The 20308-nt window shown below is 40.2% G+C and overlaps 1 protein-coding gene across 1 annotated transcript in view; it reads right to left on the bottom strand.

The window, feature by feature from the left end:
* lonp2 (lon peptidase 2, peroxisomal) overlaps window positions 1-15647 on the bottom strand; it is a 57924-nt gene extending 42277 nt beyond the window's left edge. Inside the window, exons 1-4 of the mRNA XM_077515639.1 lie at window positions 15200-15647; window positions 13310-13445; window positions 9861-9971; window positions 1565-1696 (exon numbers count right to left, since the gene is read on the bottom strand). Coding sequence (XP_077371765.1) covers window positions 1565-1696; window positions 9861-9971; window positions 13310-13445; window positions 15200-15432 — 612 coding nt within the window. The 5' untranslated portion in view covers window positions 15433-15647. The remainder of the gene's footprint in view (window positions 1-1564; window positions 1697-9860; window positions 9972-13309; window positions 13446-15199) is intronic.
* Between the last annotated feature and the right edge of the window lie 4661 nt (window positions 15648-20308).

Raw genomic sequence — 20308 nt, 5'->3', positions numbered from 1 at the left:
GTTCTACAGGGCGCCGCGCAGTGATACGAACGAACAGAAAAGTAGTGGCTGGCGGTAATGGCGTCTGACTTTATTCAGAAAAGAGTATTGTGATGGAAATGTATCACGCTTTTGAAAACAAATAGTTTCTAGAAGAAAAACGCTTTATTTCCGAGACCCCAGCGAGCTTGCTGGACTATTTTCCTCTAGTCCAACGCCGGACCAGAACTGGTGTCACCGAACGTTGTCAGGGGTAAGTCAGTGCTGATCGCACACACGGGAGGTGAGGATCAAATTGAGATTCATGTTAAAAAAGCCGAACGATCCCTTTAAGACTCCAAATTGTCCATAGATGTGTATGTGACAGTGAATGGTTATTTATTTATATGTGCCCTGCGACTTGACTAGCAATCAGTCTAGGGTGAGACAGGCTGGACCCTAATAAGCAGAAGTGCTATAAAAAAAAGTTTGGATGTCAATAATATGCAGCCATCCATTTTCCAAACTGCGTATTCCTCAGTAGGGTTGCAGTGGTACTGGAGCCTATCCCAGCTGGCTTCAGGCAGTAGGTGGAGTACACCCTGATCTGGTTGCCAGACAGTCACCCCGGGTTTACACCTGTTGCGTGTGCGGTGCGGCTGCGGTGCGGTGCGTCTTGACTGCGTGCTCCGGACGCGTCAATTTTTTGGCCAATCCACACACAGCACAGCTGCGGTCCGGCAGCTCCGTCGCCGACCACTTCTCGCCGTGTCTCGCGTGACCGCGCGCGATCATGTGGCATTAAAAACAACGACAAACACAGAAAGTCTGTGCTCAACAGAGAAGCATAAAGAGAGGTGGACTTTTATTTTGTGGCTTTCTACCTCCAATATAAACCTCTCCTCATCCATGTTCGCTGGTGTCTAAACCGTGAATGAGCATCTCACACGTTAACTCCAGGCCCGTCTACGCCCACATCACGTTTTGCTAGCATGCTTGCGAAATAGGAGCTGGCGAGTGTTTTATCTTGAAAGGTAACCGGAAAGTTATTTTGAAACTGCGTCGGTCTTCCTGTCCCGCTCGATGTGTTTTGTGCTAGCTTGCCATTTTCCGGAGGCCTACCGCTGCGGCGTCCGGCAAAAATAGAAAATAGCTCTATCCTTGCGGAAGGGCTGCGGCACGCCGCAGCTGAGACGCAGTCGACACGCAACGCACACGCAAGCGGTGTAAACTGCACCATTCGAATGAATGTAATCTAATTGCTTGTGTCGCCGGAATGCACCGCAACCGCACCGCAACCGCATCCGGTGTAAATCCCGGGTCACAGGGCACACATAGACGAACAACCATCCACACCTAGGGACAATTCGGAGCGCCCAATTAACCTGCCATGCATGTCTCTTGAATGTGGGAGAAGACCGGAGTACCCGGAGAAGACCCACGCAGGCACAGGGGGGAACATGCAAACTCCACCCAGGAAGGCTGGAGCCTGGACTAGAGACCGAGTCTTCAGTACTGGAAGGCGGATGTGCTAATCACTCATCCACCGTGCCGCCCCCTGTAAGTGATTTTAATGGTAAATTTGTACATCCAGGAGTCACCTCACCTGTAATTTTTCCTTGTTTGAAGTGCGCATCATGGAGGCAACTACATCAGGTAGAGTTTCCTTGGGAAGGCTGTCCAAAAAGCGTCTGAATTTGGCCACTACTGGAACAGACATATCCAGCATACCTAACAACTACACACACACCCACACACACACACCCACACACACACACACACACACACACACACACACACAAACACACCCCCACACACACACACACACACCCCCCCACACACACACACACACACACACACACGCACACACACGCACGCACCCTGATTATTGCAATTCCTTCCAGGGTTAAGCATGTTTAAACGTATATAATCCATTTTATCATAGTATATTGCTGCTGTCAATACAACTTTAAGTCTGCTGATGTTGACCACCTGAATGACAAATGACTTGACAATTGGCCAAATCTGTGTCAAAAAAATAAAGGGCTGGCACAGGTTTATGACGAGTGACCATCTGGTTTCAGAACATACACTGGTGATTAGTAAAATTACACATCCAATATCTCAATGAATACTGCAGTCTGAAATTGCTTTCGCGCAAATTGTCAAGAACTACATAAAATAACAGTCAATGGAAATCTAACTCACTATTGCATTGAGGACTGGATTCAGGCTCAGACTCAAAGGATATCTCACTGTCTGATTTAAAATCTGTGAATTTCCTCAAGACAACTCATAAATGGGCTCGGATGTGTGTATGGCCTTCAGGGTATCCCTTTGCTCCTAGACAATCTGGGGTGCAGCAACAGGCGATCAAAGAATACAGTCCCGGAAGTGCTCGACTGGTTTGGGTATTCAGTAATAGCACTTTATTTGTAATTCAGGAACTGTTGACACACTCTAGCCATATGAAGCTAAGCGGTATTGCGTGTCAGAATGATTTGAAGGTCCACTGCACCAGCATATGCTTATGACAGTAAGTCTTCAGGATTTGTGCAATATAAACTTTGTTACCTTCCACCTATAGAGATATGTCATTTGAATATCTACACATCTAACCATCTGGAATTTCTAAATTTATTTCAGCGGGTGAGGAGTTTAAGGAATGTATTTCTCTCCGTTACGCATTCATGCGGAGGCTTTCTCTTAGTATGTTCTGCAACATACTTAAACTGACCGTAAAGAGAACAACAAAAACAATCGCGGGTTTCTTTGACATCTTTTGAACATCCAATACGTGGATCGGGTATCGGCCCCAATATTGGAAAACAAATTGGATCGAGTATCTGTGACAATGATCCCGATCCACAGAGGCTTATCTATCCCTGTTCACTACATCTACAATGACGAGGTGAAACGGGGAATGGCGATATAAATATGTCCCACGCAGCCAATTTGTCCGTCAAAATTGCACTGGGACAACATGCTATACCAGGCACAAGTGTTTGTATGCAAACGAAGTGTGCACCCGCACAAGTTTCTTACCGTTTAGGCAGTTCGTCCACACAGCGGCTTGTTTTTGGAGCTTGAATCTGATCACATTTGAGACTAGGCTCCAGAGTGGAAATATTTGAAAACGCGCCTCGCATGTTCCAATGTGGACACCATAGCAGGATAGCTACTTCTCCCATGACTGCGCACAAACCGCACAACTCCATCTATACCTATTCCGCTACAATCATGTGTATGAACAGTTCTAGTCCGGTTTCCGCCACCCACCATAGCACTGAAACACTACTCATCAAAATCACTGATGACCTCCTCATGGCAGCTAAATCTGGACTCGTCACTATCCTCATTCTTCTTGACCTCAATGCAGCCTTTGATACCATCCGCCACACCATCTGCCTCAGAAGACTCTCTTCCATTGGTATCACCCAAGCTCTGTTAGACTATTCTCATTTTAACACTCCGGCCACACTCAGTTCAGCCACCTCAAGTACTTCAAATACATTCCCTCCTCTGTCACTTGAGGTGTGCCCCAGGGATCTGTCCGGGGGCTCATCCTCTTCATCATCTCATGTACCTCCTCCCGCTCTACAATATTTTCCATAAATTAAACATTCAATTCCATTGCTATGCTGATGACACCCAACTCTACCTCACAACCAAACCTTCGCCCATTTCACCACCCACCTCTCTTACCATCTATTTTCCCTCACCATCGACAATTTATACGACTGCATTGCTCAGTGGTAGAGTGGTCATCTCCCATTCATGACATTGTGGGTTTTACTCCAGATTAAGATTCTAGGTCTCATCCTTGAGAACAAACAAACCTTTCAATCTCACATCAATAACCCTAGGCAGTCTACCAATTTCCATTAATGTAACCTTTTTTTCCTGACAAGATGGCGTACATGCACCGTTGTGTCTGGCGTAGGGTTAAATCAAGTCAAGTTTATTTATATACAGGGGCCCTTAATCACAAAAAAAGTCTCAAAGGGCTTCACATGCCCACATCGGGGGGATCCAACCACAAAAGGGCAAGGAAAAACTCAAAAAAAAAAAAAAAAAAAAAAAGCTTGAGAAGGGGCCACAGATGTGGTAATCCCTCTTCCAGGGTGACCAGGCTGCAATGGATGCCGAATGGGCAACAATTTGCATAGTTGTGATACTAAACACTAGTAACTAGAATAGTGCAAAAGTCCATTGAGGAAGTTGAAGCACTGCAAGAAGACGTCGTCTGGGAAGTGGGTCATCATCCAAAACCAGCCCGGTCGGTTGGTTGTCAAAAGTTTCGATACTTTAAAAGTATCGACACTAACACGTAGTGTTATGATATCACTTTGTCATGGTATTGATACTATCGATACAAGGTAGCGTGCCCGCAGCGCAGGCCCTGCAGCGCGGCCTACTCAGCATGGCAGACAGCCTCCGACGACTGGAGAGACCACACCGCGAATTTGCTTCCTCAGCTACGTTACAGCTGCTTTAAGTATGGCCAGTGTGGCGGCAGGAGGGCCAAACCACCCAGTCTTGGTGGACAAGAGAAAGCAAGATGCTTTGTTTTTTGTTTTCGTCATTAGCCATTAGCCGGCTACCACGGTTACGCTCAGTGAACATTGTTTTGTTATTAGGCATTAGCCGGAGACTCACGGTTAGCTTTATGCTCAGTGAATTTGTACCTGCTTCAAGTTGCGCCTCAGAGCGTGTTTACTACAAATGGTGCTCATTTGCAACCCAATATGGGCAAGAGGAGCACACTGACACTGACACTGTCTATATTGTAAAAATCTCTCAACAGCAAAGAAAATTCAGACCAGCGATACAGGCTTAGACAGTCATCATAGATTAAAGTCCACTTTCTATACCCTTTATGCCTTAATAGATGTAGATTTAATTGCTTGAAAGGATATCCCCTTGAGATGCATCATCTCATTTTCAAGGGGTCCTTCCAACACATACACATGACAGTAATATACAAAATATGGTAAATATTGGTCCATAACATAAGACAACATTAAATAAATACACTTATACCAATCACATTCACACCCAATCACTCTCACTCACTGCCTCACTCAACCCAGCCTCTCAGTTATAGTTTCACAATATCAAGTTTAAACAAAGCACTGTGAGTACATTATGAGGTCAATCAATAAATAGGGAGTATGTCCAAGTCAAATGTGACCAACAGAATATATAATGTAAATCAAAAACTGGAACAGGATGTTTGACAATGAATAAACAGAGATGATTTAAAATTGGTTATTTATCTAGGAGAATGAGGTAAATTATTTCATTCTGAGGGAACTATATACCTGAATGCACACCAAACAATTTCTTTCTTGATTCTTGGTGTAAAGAAAAATAAATGATCAGATATTTGCAAATTTCAAATTTTGCCCTAAAAATGTGTAGCTGAGTGCAAATGCAGCATTTGATGTTCGATTTTACTGATTGTTTATATTTTGTATATTTACAACTTCAAAATATAGTTCTGATTACTTGTATTGTTAACCACCTCAATTTTTTTTCTTATTGATGTTTCGTATCTGTGTTTTTACCACAGACAACCAAAAATGCTGCCATTGTGGCAGTTTTTGTATGACGTATTCTTTCATTTGTGCTATTTATAATTTATTAGCATGTGAACAAAGTCATTTTCTTATTTTTTCATTTTCTGTTTATTAATAATTTATTTGATTGGTTATTTATTTGAGTTTATGTTCATAAAATATTTTTCTATGCATTTTTACAATATTTATCTGTGGTAAAATGGTAGAGTATTTTTGTGGGCATCGATATCGAGTTTAAAATTTTAGTAGCGTGATAACCCTAGTCTGGCGACCCGCTTGTTTCAGCTGTATTTTTTTGATGACGCCGTGACTTGGCAGCCGTCTTCGTCTTCTTTTTGACATGTGGTGTTTTGTCCTTCATGGAGACCCCTTGTGGTGTGGACTGTTCTCTGCATTTTGGCCGTGACATTCCTCGAGGGACAGTGTCAGTGCTTGACGGTTGTGGCATGCTTGCACCAGAACTAATTCTGATGGGGGGGGGGAACGTCGGCGCTATCCGACTGTCCCACTGGGTACTTGCGGGTCACTTGTGTTTTTTTGCGCCAGTAAACGGGCAGCATTTTTCACACTCCCTTTTTGTTCGGCGGAGAGGTCTATGATGTTGGACAGTCTACACTGGTGCGCTGGATGGTGGAGCTGAGAACGAGAATCTCGGCGCGAAGTGCAGAGGTGTGCGCGGGATGTGGAGATGGAGGTTCGGCGCTTCTCTGATTGCCGCATCAGTCCTCGTGTCTTTATTTAACCAATAAGACAGCGAGTGCAGGCTAGCCAGTTAGAGGCAGCGGAGGATGAGTCATGGCCACTGATCAGTGTGTATATCCCGTATTTTCCGCACTATAAGGCGCACCTAAAAGCCTTCAATTTTTTTCAAAATCTGACCATGCGCCTTATAATCCAGTGCGCCTTATATATGGATCAATATTGAGCCGCAACAGGTCTTGCTGTCAAGACGCTATCCGTGACCCTGCACGATCGGTGACGTGTATGCGCAGAAGATCCCGCCATCTTGGATCCCTAGCTAATACTAACACTTTACCTAAGAGAAAATAATAAAACAGCTGTTTATTAATTTTGGGAGTGAATGGAGTTGTCAGAATGCTGGTTAGTAATCTATTAATAAAGTTTGACTGACCTATCTATTTTGTTGACATTCCCTTTAGCGCAGCACCATCTAATGGATGCATAACGTAACCACAGCCTCTACTGTAGCGCCTTATATATGAAAAAAAGTTTTAAAATATGTCATTCATTGAAGGTGCGCCTTATAATGCGGTGCGCCTTATATATGGAAAAAGTTTGAAAATATGTCATTCATTGAAGGTGCGCCTTATAATACGGTGCACCTTATATATGGAAAAAGTTTTACAATATGTAATTCATTGAAGGTGTGCCTTATAATGCGGTGCGCCTTATATATGGAAAAAGTTTGAAAATATGTCATACATTGAAGGTGCGCCTTATAATGAGGTGCACCTTATAGTGCAGAAAATACGGTGTTTATTTGGCTGTGACTAACAGAAGTATGAGATTATTTTTTCAAAAATAATTTCCAGTTTAATACATTTTGTAGAAGTACACTGCCATTGTTATTTACGTCACAACACATTCAGGGGCCGATAGCAGAGCCCTGTAATTTATACAGATCAGAGGTCATGGCTGAATGGTGTGCAAAAACTGCAAATCCAGGAGGATTCAGAAGTGGGTAGACGCAAAACTGATTGAAAAAGAAGTGGCTATACGCCGCATATACCCTGGACTACACCACTGCTCATACAGTACAGTAGAGCTATATCTCACAGTTCAACTCATGCATCTCATACACACACACACACACCCACACACACCCCTATATATATATACAGTGGAACCTCTACTTACGAACGTCTCTTCATACGAAAGTTTCGAGTTACGAAACGCCTCAACGGGAAAATATTTCCTCTTGTTACGAAAGAAATTTACTAGATACGAAAGGTAAAAATACATTACCAAACGCAACATGCTTTCGGCTATGGCTATTTCCTACCATAGGTACCTATGAGCGTAAATACTAGATCGGTGTTTGTGCATCTTTCTGGCATCCCATTGGCTAAGAGGAACCTCTACCATAGGTATCTATGAGCGTAGATTAGATCGGTGTTTGTGCATGTTTCTGGCATCCCATTGGCTAAGAGGAACCTCTACCATAGGTATGAGCGTATACTAGATCGGTGTCTGTACAGCGTCCTCATCATTCATCCCGCGGCCCATGAGGTGTTCGATAGTTTTTCGTAAATGTATGAACTTATGGCCAACGAATTTGTGCAAAAATTCAAACAATTGGTGATTGATGAAGGCACAGTAAGTTTTTAATTGCGACGAGACAGGCCTTTTTTTTTTTTAAAAGATGCCTCGGCATACCGGAAGTTTCCATGAAGTTTCAGAATTTATGACCATCATTTTCATTCTTTCCTCTATTCTTTGTTATTTACATTATGCACAACTCTCATTTATTGTGCAATAATTTAATTGCAACATGTATTTGTTACATGTTTTGATGCATTTTTTATTCTTTATAAAACATTTATGTCTGAAATTTGGGAGGCTTGGAACGGATTAGGGCATTTACATGGAAAATGCGTCTCTACTTACAAAATTTTCTACTTAAGAACTTTCTTCCAGAACCAATTAATTTCGTAAGTAGAGGTACCACTGTATACATACATATGTATGTATATATATATATATATATATATATATATATATATATATATATATATATATATATATATATATATATATATATATATATTAGGGCTGTCAAAGTTAAAGCGTTAATAGATTAATTAATCACAGAAAAAAAGTTAAATTAATCACATATTAACGCAGATTAATCGCACTATTTTTCGGACCGCACTTGAGCCTTGAACGTAACCGCGGATGGTTACATTGAAGGCTGCGCAGGTCATTGATGAGGCCAATGCACGGCATTTCCTATACCTGTTGTTCCAAAATGAGCGGGGTGACTCCAGTTGGTGTGCTCGGTGGTAAATTTCGCTTTCAAAAACACCCCGACGGGACTTTAAAACAAAAGTAATTTGCGTTTAATTAATTGCTGAATTGCACCCAATTGTTATGATGCTGTTACATTTTGAGCAATACACGCATGCATGCAATTGCGTACATGCATTCAATCAATGTTTCCAAATGACATTCATATAATAAAATGCGTTAATGTCAAAATATTACGGTATTTTGTATTTATTTTATATTACGCAAATACGCGACTAATTTAGCTGATTAATCGTGATTAATCAAAATTTAAAAGTGTGATTAATCAGATTAAAAATTTTAATCGTTTGACAGCACTAATATACATATACATATACATATATACATATACATATATACATATACACATATATATATATATATATATATATATACACACACACACACACACATTAGGGCTGTCAAAGTTAAAGTGGTAATAGATTAATTAATCACAAAAAAATGTTGCATTAATCACGTATTAACGCAGATTAATCGCACTTAATTACATTTTTTTTTACCTCGCTTGAGCCTTGAACATATCCGCGGATGGTTACATTGAAGGCTGGGCAGGTCAGTGATTAGGTCAATGCACGGCATTTCCTACGCCTGTTGTTCCAAAATGAGCGGGGTGAATCCAGTTGGTGTGCTCGGTGCTAAATTTCTCTTTAAAAAACACCCCGGCGGGACTTTAGATAAAACAAAAGTAATTTGCATTTAATTAGTTAATAATTGCTGAATTGCAACCAATTAATATGATGCTGTTATGTTTTGAGCAATACACGCATGCAATTGCGCACATGCATTTAATCAATGTTTGCAAATGACATTCAGATAATAAAATGCGTTAATGTCAAAATATTACCAATCCAGGACACACACAAAGGAACACCCCCTCACACTCATAATCACACATAGGGACAATGCAGAGTGTTCAATAAACCTGCCAAGCATGTCTTTGGAATGTGGGAGGAAACCGGAGTACCCGGAGTAAACCCACACAGGCACAGGGAGAACATGCCAACTCCACACAGGAAGGCCGAAGCCCGGACTCAATCTCACATCCTCTGCACTGGGAGGTAGACGTGCTAACCAGTCATCCACCGTGCCGCCTACATACAGATCACATGGCAACAATGAACCACCAAATTGCCTGATGATAGAGGCAGATACTGAATTATCGATAGTTTTTGACTGATACAATGCTATGCAGATAGCTGCATAGCTTTATAAAGATGCATTCATGGGAGTTGCTTGAGCAGTTAAAAGTAATGTCCTAAAAACAACACGCACCTGTAGTGCTGTCTTGTAGAATTTTTGGGACAATTCCTGTAGCTCTCCATCTTCTTCTGAGACACCCTCTGCCAGGGTGGTGTGCTGTTCCAGTTTATCCAACTGTTCCACCTGAAAATTTATGATAAGATGGACATACAGTGCCATGAAAAAGTATCTGTCCCGTTCTAAAAATCTTCCTTTTTTTTTTTTTTTTGCATATTTCCCCATTTCTGAGGTTGGATCCCAAAAGCGCAGACACAAATAAGATTTAACTCTTTATTTGCAAAAAAATGTGAGGCGTACAACAAACCTGACTAGACGAGAAACAATGAGAATGCATTGAGAATTATGAGATGCCAAGCCCCCTTGGCTGTGGAGATGTACAGAGGAACCTAGGTAATAATCCGACACAAACACACTTCTTGGTTTGGCTTAAATACAGTGAATTGATCGGATTGGCTGTGGCTAGACATGTGGATAACAGGACTGACATTGAATGATCTGATTGGCTGTTGACCAAGTAAAGAGATTAAAGATTCTTGATATCACATAGCTCCTGACATCACATAGCTTAAAACCACTTAAAACTAGATGCCGATTATATCAGCTCAAACCATCAGTTCAAAACAGACACTTGACCCAAACTTAACCCTGGCCTGACCCAGTCATGACACAGACACCTCCAGAGGGCTCATTAGCATCACCTGGCGTCCCAGGTGTGCCCCCCTCTGCACTGGACCCCCTGCTTCTGTCATTACTGTTTTGCAGACCAGGTACTGTTGTCTCTCCTCTTCATCCAGAGCCAGAATTTGAGAGGGAGTTTGAGAGGGAGTTGATGGACTGCCGCATGGCCTGGCCTCGGATCCCCAAATCTTTTATCAGCCTTGTTGTCAATCTCCCCACAACCCCCCTGTACCCCCACCTCGACTGGGTAAACCTTTGGCTTCCATCCACGCTGTTCTGCATCTTCTGCCAGCTCAGAATATTTAAGGCTCTTATGCTAATAAGACCCCCGACAGCATCCTCCCAAGGCACAGTCAGTTCAACTATGAAGGCCGAGCGAAGGGAGGAGGCCCAAAGCACGAGGTCAAGCCTGAGACTTCTTGTAGCAATCTCGACAGGGAAGCAAAGATGGTGGTCCAGATCCGCTATCATCCTCTAGTCCCGTGCTCCACCAAGTAGTCCAGGATATGAGCTGGGGGCCCGATCTCCGTATGGTGTTTTGCCAGTGTTTGAAAAAGAAATTGAAGGTGTAGATTTCGGTGGTGGAGCAGGTAGAGCATTGACAGAAATTCTTTTGATCTCTAAGTTGCATGCCAAACATCTTAAAACCTGGTCGTGCCGCCAGGTGCAACGACCCTGTGACAAGCTTGTCTTGCATTCAACCAGGATGTGCTTGAGGCAGGCTGGAGAGGAACTCAGTGGACATGTGGCATCTTCTCCGTACATCATACACAGGGAGAACATCATACACAGATCAAATAAGAAAACTAGTTTGAGGCAGGGAAAACATTCCCCACAGCTCTTTCCATGAAAGTTTCCTGCTCTCAACTTCTTCCCACTACATCCACTGGCCCAGCTTTACATGCACAACTGCGTTGGCGCGTCTTGTCTGTTCTTGTCGGCGTACTTCGTCAACCACCAAACATCGGCATTGTGAATGAATTGCTTTCCGCCATGATGGCCTCCTCTCCCCAGCTGAACGCAACCAACCATCTCCCGGTATTTGAGGGCAGCCACTGCATCCTTCCTAAGTAGCAGATGCCGAAAACCACTTCCTTCCAGCTGGCATAGTGGGGATGATTTGGGCCATTACAGGGTCAAGGGACATTTCCAGGCTCACCTTGGAGCCTTTAAACTCCTCAATCAGACTGGACACTGAGAGTTCCAAAACTCTTTTTCCATATAGTGTGGTGTGTTGGTGATGCACCTCGGGAGACCAAGCCATTTTTTGGCAGAAGAGCTGACCATCCATCCATCCATTTTCTTGACCGCTTATTCCTCACAAGGGTCGCGGGGGGTGCTGGGGCCTATCTCAGCTGGCTCTGGGCAGTAGGCGGGGGACACCCTGGACTGGTTGCCAGCCAATCGCAAGGGCAAAGAGAGAAGAAAGAGCTGACCATCCGTTTCAATTTGTCTGCCTTAGAAAGTGGGATGTTGTAGATGTTCAAGGGCCACATTAGGCGTGGGAAAAGACCAAAATGGAGGCACCAGAGTTTTAACCTGACAGGCAGTAGGGAGTTGTCAATCTTTAGGTTGCTGATGGTGTCTTCCCTGATTTGATCCACCCTCACTGTGTCCCTAAGGGAAGCATCACACCAACGCCCAAGGCTCTTGATGGGTTTCTCTGCCGTCGTTGGCATGGATTCACCTCCAATGGTGAAACGGTGCTCTTCCAGCTTCCCTTTCACAATCGATTCAATTGCCTGCCTTTGTTGCTCAGGGTGTCACCAAGTTACAATAATTTCATACCAAAAGTAGCAAAACTTTAATCCACAATTAGAAACAATAACACTGTAACTATATTGCACCTTGTCTGTACAAAAATACAAAAATAGGCAAAACACGCTGCATGCTGGGAAAGTTTCCTACAATTATCGTTGCTCTGCAAGTTAGTGTCAGTCAGGTCAGTAGTGCACCAGAAGGTGGTGAGAACAGATTTCAAAATAAGAGTAATAATAGGAAGTACAGTGTTTGCTGCCTTAATCTTGCTGGTTTAACTTAATTTGGTAAGCATGTTTTGTTAATGTAAAATATCATATCCCATTTTATGTACATTTGCTTATTGGTTTCTTTTTGTCCTTTTTATTTTTTCCCCATTTTATGTTCATATACTTCTTCAAATAAACAATGATTGTGCTCTTGTAAGAGCATTCAACTGTAAATGATATTTTTGATCAAATGCAAAATGAATATTGTTGGAGGGAATGTGCATCTATTTTACATTGATACACTAACTGTAAAATTTTGTATGTTCATTAAAAGGTGAACTAAAGTGGGCCGGTCTGAGCCCTGCCACTCCAAGGCTGACAATGAGTCCCTTTCTGGCCCTGCTCATGTCTGCCACCTGTGTCACCTAAGTGTATGTAAAGCTCATGCATGGTGCGTGCAAGTACTGTAAGTGTACTTGAATATACTTTGTTTTAGTTTTTTGTTGGTTGTTTTTTCCCCCCAGTTTTCTTGAGTTATGAACTGGAGTTTGGGCTGTACTCGTATTGTATTTTTCAGTTTCTATCCCAATTGTGTCATACGCTAGCTAACACAACACTACATGTCCGCGGGGACGGGCATGATGTCGCCCGCTTTGCACCAGACTTGCTCTGGGAACAAAAACGGAGCCCACAATTTTTAATTGACAGTTTATTCTGTGCTGTTCTGGACACTTTTGCTTGTGAAAAAAAATTGAAAGAATTTTGAGCAGATATACTACATAGGAATGCCATATAAAGCCACTAATAATTTTTTACCTCAGCCAGGACAAAGGGTCGTTCCGTCAGCAGACTTGACACACTAAACCGGCACAATCCAGTGATGAGAACGGTATAATGTGGTTTTGGCCAGTTACTGCCCACTACCTGCACTGCAATCCCAGCTGTACCAATCCTGCCCACAAAGAGAGAGGTGTTATATGTTAGAGGAGGTCAGCAATAAAAATCATAACTAGACCAGAATCCCGAGAAATTCCACTGTATAGCCTAAAATTAAAAAGAATCCTGATTTCGGTTCACATCCATGCCAGCCATTTATATGAATAGTTCTTTTGAAGGACAGTATAATTGATTTAGTAAAGAAATTACAAGAAAAGAGAAACAATTCAGTGCTCCGGGCAACCACAAATTAGCTCTTAATAAAAATATGAGCATCTTTTTCTCCACATAACCCAAATGAGAACAACCAGTACAGAAAGTGGATCAATGATTGTTCAGGCCAGTAGAAAAGGAGGGAAACAACAAAGAGGTCTAGTGGCCGGTTAAAGTCCATATTTGTGTGCTTGACTGTGTTGCACTACTTAGTTATACCAACTTATGCAAGATGTTCTCCAGGTTAGGAAGACTAACAGATTCCCTGCACATTTGTAAACTACAATTTTTACAGACATGCATTTGTTTTTTTGTGTTTGTTAGCAATTGTAACTATTGATTGTTTGTTTTGTGTTTTGATTTATTTTTTTATTGTAAAGGATGTCCTTGTTCTTTGTTGTAGTGTGCTGATGTTTGTAATTAAAAAGGAGAACTACTGGTCAATAAAATCTGATTCAAGAGGCTTAGATATGAAAATATGTAGTTTTCCATGCTTACATACACTATTTAAATATACATACTTGTATTTCTATTTACAAAATGCCAGAATAATGACGGAAGAATTTTTCAAATACAAGTTTACATTACTTTCTTCCAGGTCAGAGGTTTACATACAGGAAGATTACTATGACATCTTGTCTTTGAAAGCTTCTGATTTACTTACTGGTTTATTCACAACATTTGAGTTAAATTGGAGAAACACTTGATGTAAGTTTCATGAGATAGTCAAACAAATCAGCCAAGATAGCAGGACGAAAACTTAAAAATGGCCTGAAAAAAAAAAAGTCTTTCTTCTTCTTCTTCTTCTTCTTCTTCATTATACCTTCAGCGTTATTGTGACCGGTTTTCGGCTTTTGATGGTTCTGACCAAGTCATTTCAAAATAAGATAATGCCCAGGGGATTCAAGTAGTGCAGGGGTCACCAACATGGTGCCCACGGGGTCGCCACAGACCACATAGTCTGAAGCTCACCAGTATGATTCCCTAGGATTGTTAAAGAAGTAATCATTTGAAATTGTGAACATTGGTAGAGAAAAAAAGTTTTGCATATTGATATATTTCCTAATTATTGTCAAAAATCATTAACATAAGTGTCATCACATAAAAGAATATTAAATATTTAGAACATATAATAATATTATTAAAGGTAACTTGAGCACTATTTCTATTATTTTGAGTACTATTTCAGGTGTGTATATCAAGCTGGTGGCCCTTCGCATTAAACAGTACAAAAGAAGCAGCTCTCAGTTTCAAAAATGCTTGTGACCAATGTTCTAGTCGTTTATATAGTTTCAACTGTAGTCCTAAACTCTATGGTAAAACCAAAATTCAACATGACAGCAGACATGTTAATCATACTGTGTTGTGGCTGTAGATTATGTACTACGTAGTTTCAGTGGTAGCCACAATATTTATGTATGTATGTATGTATTTATTTATTTATTTATGTATTTATTTATTTATTTATTTATTTATTTATATATAAACTTTGGTTCGCTATTTGAGGGTGACGATTACCGAGTACACTGAGTACGCTTATGTGACTATCAACTTTACTTGTGCAAAGTGGGGAGGTCGTCGGCGTCCTTCTCAGGGTCTCTAGTGTTGGGAATCACTCCAATAATGGTGCTTTTGAGCGAAGTCCCCTTGAGCAGACGGTGTTTGATCAGGTGCATGTTCCGAGGAGTATCTACGTTGAAGCGGACAGTCGAGCCAGGAAGAAGTACCCGTTCGTGGGTCAGAAGCAAGGGGAGACGGCTCGGCATCTTAATTCCACCCAGAGAGGACATTTTTAGTAAGTATTAAAGATTCACTTGCCGAAAGTAGATAATACAAAGTGCCGTTAATTATGTTGGCGAATATCACAAACGCTGGCTGATTGTAAACATCCAAAGTCGCCTTTCGCTGTCAAACCTTTTCGTGTCGAGAGAAGTCTATTCACTTCCTTTGCTATTTTCACAGTAAAACAATCATTGGCGAATGGCGACCAGGAAAATAGTGTATTATCTTGACTTCCTGTGTACGTCCGGGTATACCATGGCGAGACGTAAGGGTCAAAAAGCGCAATTACCTGAGACCTTCAGTGTGTTTTTTTCCCTAAATCAGGTAGGTGTTGTTTAGTGTTGTGTTGTGCTAAACAATCATTAGTTCTCTGAATACATTAATTTAAATTAGCCTGTATATATTCGATGTAATATATCATTTAAAAAAAATAATAATATAATTGTAATATGTATACTTTATAAAATGGCAAACCTGCACAACTATACCTTTATATTGGTCAATAGATTGTTTTTTTTGTGCTTCTTGAAGTGGAACATTTAACATTTAACAATTCAAACTAAATTGAAACATGCATTGTGTCAATGTGAAATAAGCTGTGCTAGTTGGGATTTATTATCATTCATTATTGTACCATAATACAGTATGTAGGTACTTTAAAGCACAATATGACATAATTCCGAGCTAAGTAGGCGTTAAAGTAATGATTTGACTATACTATACTCAAAAGTGAAAAGAGCAGTAGCCTATATATATATACATATATACATACATATATATATACTTTATTGTAATAGTATTGCAAAAATGAAATCACTTCAAATCACTGTACAGTAGACACAGCTTTAGTTGATTAAAACAATTTAATAATACTTCTTTAACAAAAGTATTGTCACATACAATAGCAGTATACATTTCCAAAAAGAAATAGTCAAGTCACGTTTATTTATATAGCCCTGCGTCACACAAGAGTCTCAAATGGCTTCACATGCCCACAGTTGACAAATATCAACAACATCCCCCGATCGAACCACAAAAGGGCAAGGAGGGGGGAAATTGGGGAAAAATGAGAAACCTTGAGAAGGAACGGCAGATGTGGTAATCCCCTTTCGAGGATGACCAGGCTGCAATGGATGTTTGAATGGGCAACAGTTTACATGGTTTGTGATACTAAACAATAGTAACTAGAATAGTGCAAAAAATCAATTTAGTCCAAAGTCCAAATACATTCAGTATCCTGTGAATAAAAAAATGTGTTCTATGTTTAAAACAAGCAAAGAATAATCATTGTTTTTGCAGTCATATTTCTGTTGTCCGTTGTCATTCAGAGGTGGCACTTCATGATAACAAACCATTTTTTTAATACACTTTAAAGATCCTCATGTTGTTACTTTTTACAAACGTGTATCATGGCATTTGATTGGCAGGTGACTGATAGTATGTGCAAAAGTACAGTACATGCGTTACAGCATCAGCATTACACATCATTCAACAATTATTCATTACCTTGTAGAGTAGACATTTCTTTGCAAAGTTAATCCCATAAAAGTTATGAAATACATCACTGAGTTGATACCAGATCCAAATTATAACCAGCAAGCAACCATTACCCCATATTGATGTAATGACTGACACTGGTGTCACAAAAATACATTTGAATTCCAAACTACAAGTATTCCCCTTCAAAGTAAACCCATTTATGTGGCATGCTTTCATGCACTTCTAGAAGGATTCTTCCATGATTATCTCTTTCATTACTGCACATCTTGACGTCATCCACGACTTCAAAATGGGCTCCATTGAGCTTGGGAAAGAAAAAAATGTACACAGAGCCAGGTTGGGGGAGATTACTCCAGCACGGCTATGTTCTCCTCAGTCGAATGTTCAGGGCATTGTGAGCAGATGGATGATAATGGTGAAGCAGCAATAGGTTGTCATAACCCATCTCTCACCTCTTCTCACACACAAACGTAGCAAATCCCGCAAGATCTCTTTGTAGACATGCTTGTTAATCATCTGGCCCACACTGAAGGGGACAATTCGTAGTTTGGGTTCTATATCTTTGGTACGTCTCATATTGTAAAGCTTTTACAAACATACATTATATGTTTGTTTTTGTTTGTTTGTTTGTTTATTGAACATATAAACCCACAACATAAATAGTGAAATTAAAATAAAAATATTTAAAAGAAAAGTAATTTATTTTTACATACATGTTTAAAAGGGAGTAGGAAGAAGTCAAAAACTTACAGTCGTAACCCCTTGCAAAAGACACACACGCACACATAAACTTGCACATCCAAACAGCTGCACTTATACGTGCATAGATATGCCAACAGCATTGTACATTTAGTTGATAAGCTAACATTTTTACAAATATATATATCAGCACAAAGGCTTACACATCCATTTTTAATTGCACTCTATTTTCTACATTTGTACTGACTTAAACCAATTTAAATATTGCTGTTGTACTTTGTTTTTTATACATCCTTTAAAAAAAAACCTTTTTGGGTTAATTCCAAAGTTGTTCCACAAATTTACACTTATAATTGCAACACATCTTTGTTTAATATTTGTTCTTATTTTGAATTTTTTATAGACACTTGTACCCCTTAAATCATAGTCACTGTCTCTGATTTCAAACAGCTTCTGAATATTGTGGCTAAGTAGGTTGATGTGTACCTTGTACATTATTTGAGCTATTTTAAACTCAACTAGATCATAAAATTTCATTGTGTTTTATTTGATAAATAATGTATTTGCAGGTTCTGATATATATATATATATATATATATATATATATATATATATATATATATATATATATATATATATATATGTATATATATATGAAATAATTCTTATTGCTTGTTTTGTAATTTGAAAACAGGGTATTTGTTTTGTAAGCATTTCCCCATATTTCCACACAATAGATTAGATATGGTAATAATATAATGAGCAATATTTCCTTTTAACATTATCTATGTGGGACTTCCAGCTTAATCTTTCATCAATAACCACACCAATAAATGTATTTTCATACACTATTTTCTTAGAATTTACTTAAATGGTGAATTTAGTTTTGTTTAAATTTAAGAGATAATTTGTTGGTGTCAAACCAATTTTTAATGCTTTTGTATGGTGCAAAAGTAACTTGTAAAAAGAAAAAAAAAATTGTACCTGTAGAAAAAAAGTATAAATTTGTATCTGTAAAAGTCATGATTTGTACCTGTAAAAAAAACGTGTACCTGAAAAAAAATACCTGTAAAAAAATTGTACGTACAAAAAAAATTACCTGTAAAAAAATTGTACCTTTAGAAAAAAAGTGTAAATTTATATCTGTACAAGTCATGATTTGTACCTGTCGAAATGACAACTTGTAGTCAAAGGAGTCGCCACTAGGAGTCACAAGTGTTTTTTCTGGTGCTGTCCAGTCCCGTGACTTTTACACCAAATTTCTCGCTACAGATGGTGCAAAACTAATTCGTACTCGTAGAGCTCTGTGGTCTGTACTCCTAGAGAAGGAGGCGGGCTCTGGAGGATTTGAGTGGGCAGAAGCTCAACCTCAGTGGTTCAGCGAACGACAGTGGGTTGATCTCAAATGACGTCACGCTTTTCTCATTAATATGCACAAGGTTCGGAATTCCAGACAATCAAAGTAGCGACACTAGCATACGAGAAGAAGAAGAAGAAGAAGAGGACGTCCCAGTCGTGAAAATTTCAACATGGTTCAAAATACAAACACAGTGTTGAACAGATTAAACGTTGGTTGACTTCCAAAAAGCTCAAAGGGGGCACAAAGAAAGCAGTTTTAGTATGAAGGTAAGATTTATTGTTCATAGCTCATAATCCGGTGCTAGCTAGCTCATCTCGTGTTGCTAATTGTCATGAAAACTGAACACATTGAAGTGACGATTTTCATTTTAAGATTTGAAGCCCACACATTTGGACTGACTTTCTCTCCTGAATGTATTTCCTTTGACCTGGACCATTGTATTGTCATAGCTGAGACAGTGTTGTCCCTACACTTCCTCTACTTAATGTCTTCAAATACTACCTGTGTACTTGAACTGAGATATATTCAACTCAACACCCTTTCATAAGATGTTAGTTCATGATTATATATTTGCACTTTAACTCTAAAATTCTATACAGTACATACAGTATCCCCATATAATATCCCCAAAGGGCTTGAGGTCTTTTTGGTGCATTTACAATTCACCATGATGTATAAACATAGTATGGAGGTATATATGGTGCCAAAGTAACTTGTACCTGTAAAAACAAAACAAAACAAAAAAACCTTGTAAAATACATTGAACCAGCAAAGCAAGGTCGGGATCCTCAGTTTTCTTGAAGAGGCCTTTAACGGTCTGGACCAGGCACTCAGCCTCACCGTTACTCTGTGGGAACTTGGGACTGCTGGTGATGTGTTTGAATCCATAGTTCGCAGCGAAGGTGGAGAAGTCAAGTGCAGTGAACTGGGGCCCAGTGTCTATCACCAAAGTCTCAGGCACCCCGTGATGGCCAAACAGACTTGACATGCACAGTGATGTCAGCAGACTTTGTGAGGGAAAGGATTGCTACCTCCACAAACCTGGAATAGTAGGCAATGACCAGCAAGTACATTTTCCCTTTCAAAGTGAAAAGGTCCGCCCACAGCTTTTGCCAGGGTCTCTCCGGGATTTCCGAGGGCACGAGTGGCTCGATGTGATTTGTGCGCTCCTTCCTTAATGCACGTCTACAATTCTGGACCAGCTTGTTGTTGTTGGCTTAACGCAGGCCACCACACTCTTTGTCTAGCGCTTCACTACTCCCTCACAGAATAAATGAACTTTGATGACCCAAGAAAATGTACTACTGTTAACAACTGTACTGTAT

The sequence above is a fragment of the Festucalex cinctus genome, chromosome 3 (genome assembly GCF_051991245.1).
Source record: "Festucalex cinctus isolate MCC-2025b chromosome 3, RoL_Fcin_1.0, whole genome shotgun sequence".
Taxonomy (NCBI): Eukaryota; Metazoa; Chordata; class Actinopteri; order Syngnathiformes; family Syngnathidae; genus Festucalex; species Festucalex cinctus.
The sequence above is the reverse complement of the archived record's forward strand: the minus strand, read 5'-3'. Positions and strand labels throughout refer to the sequence as shown.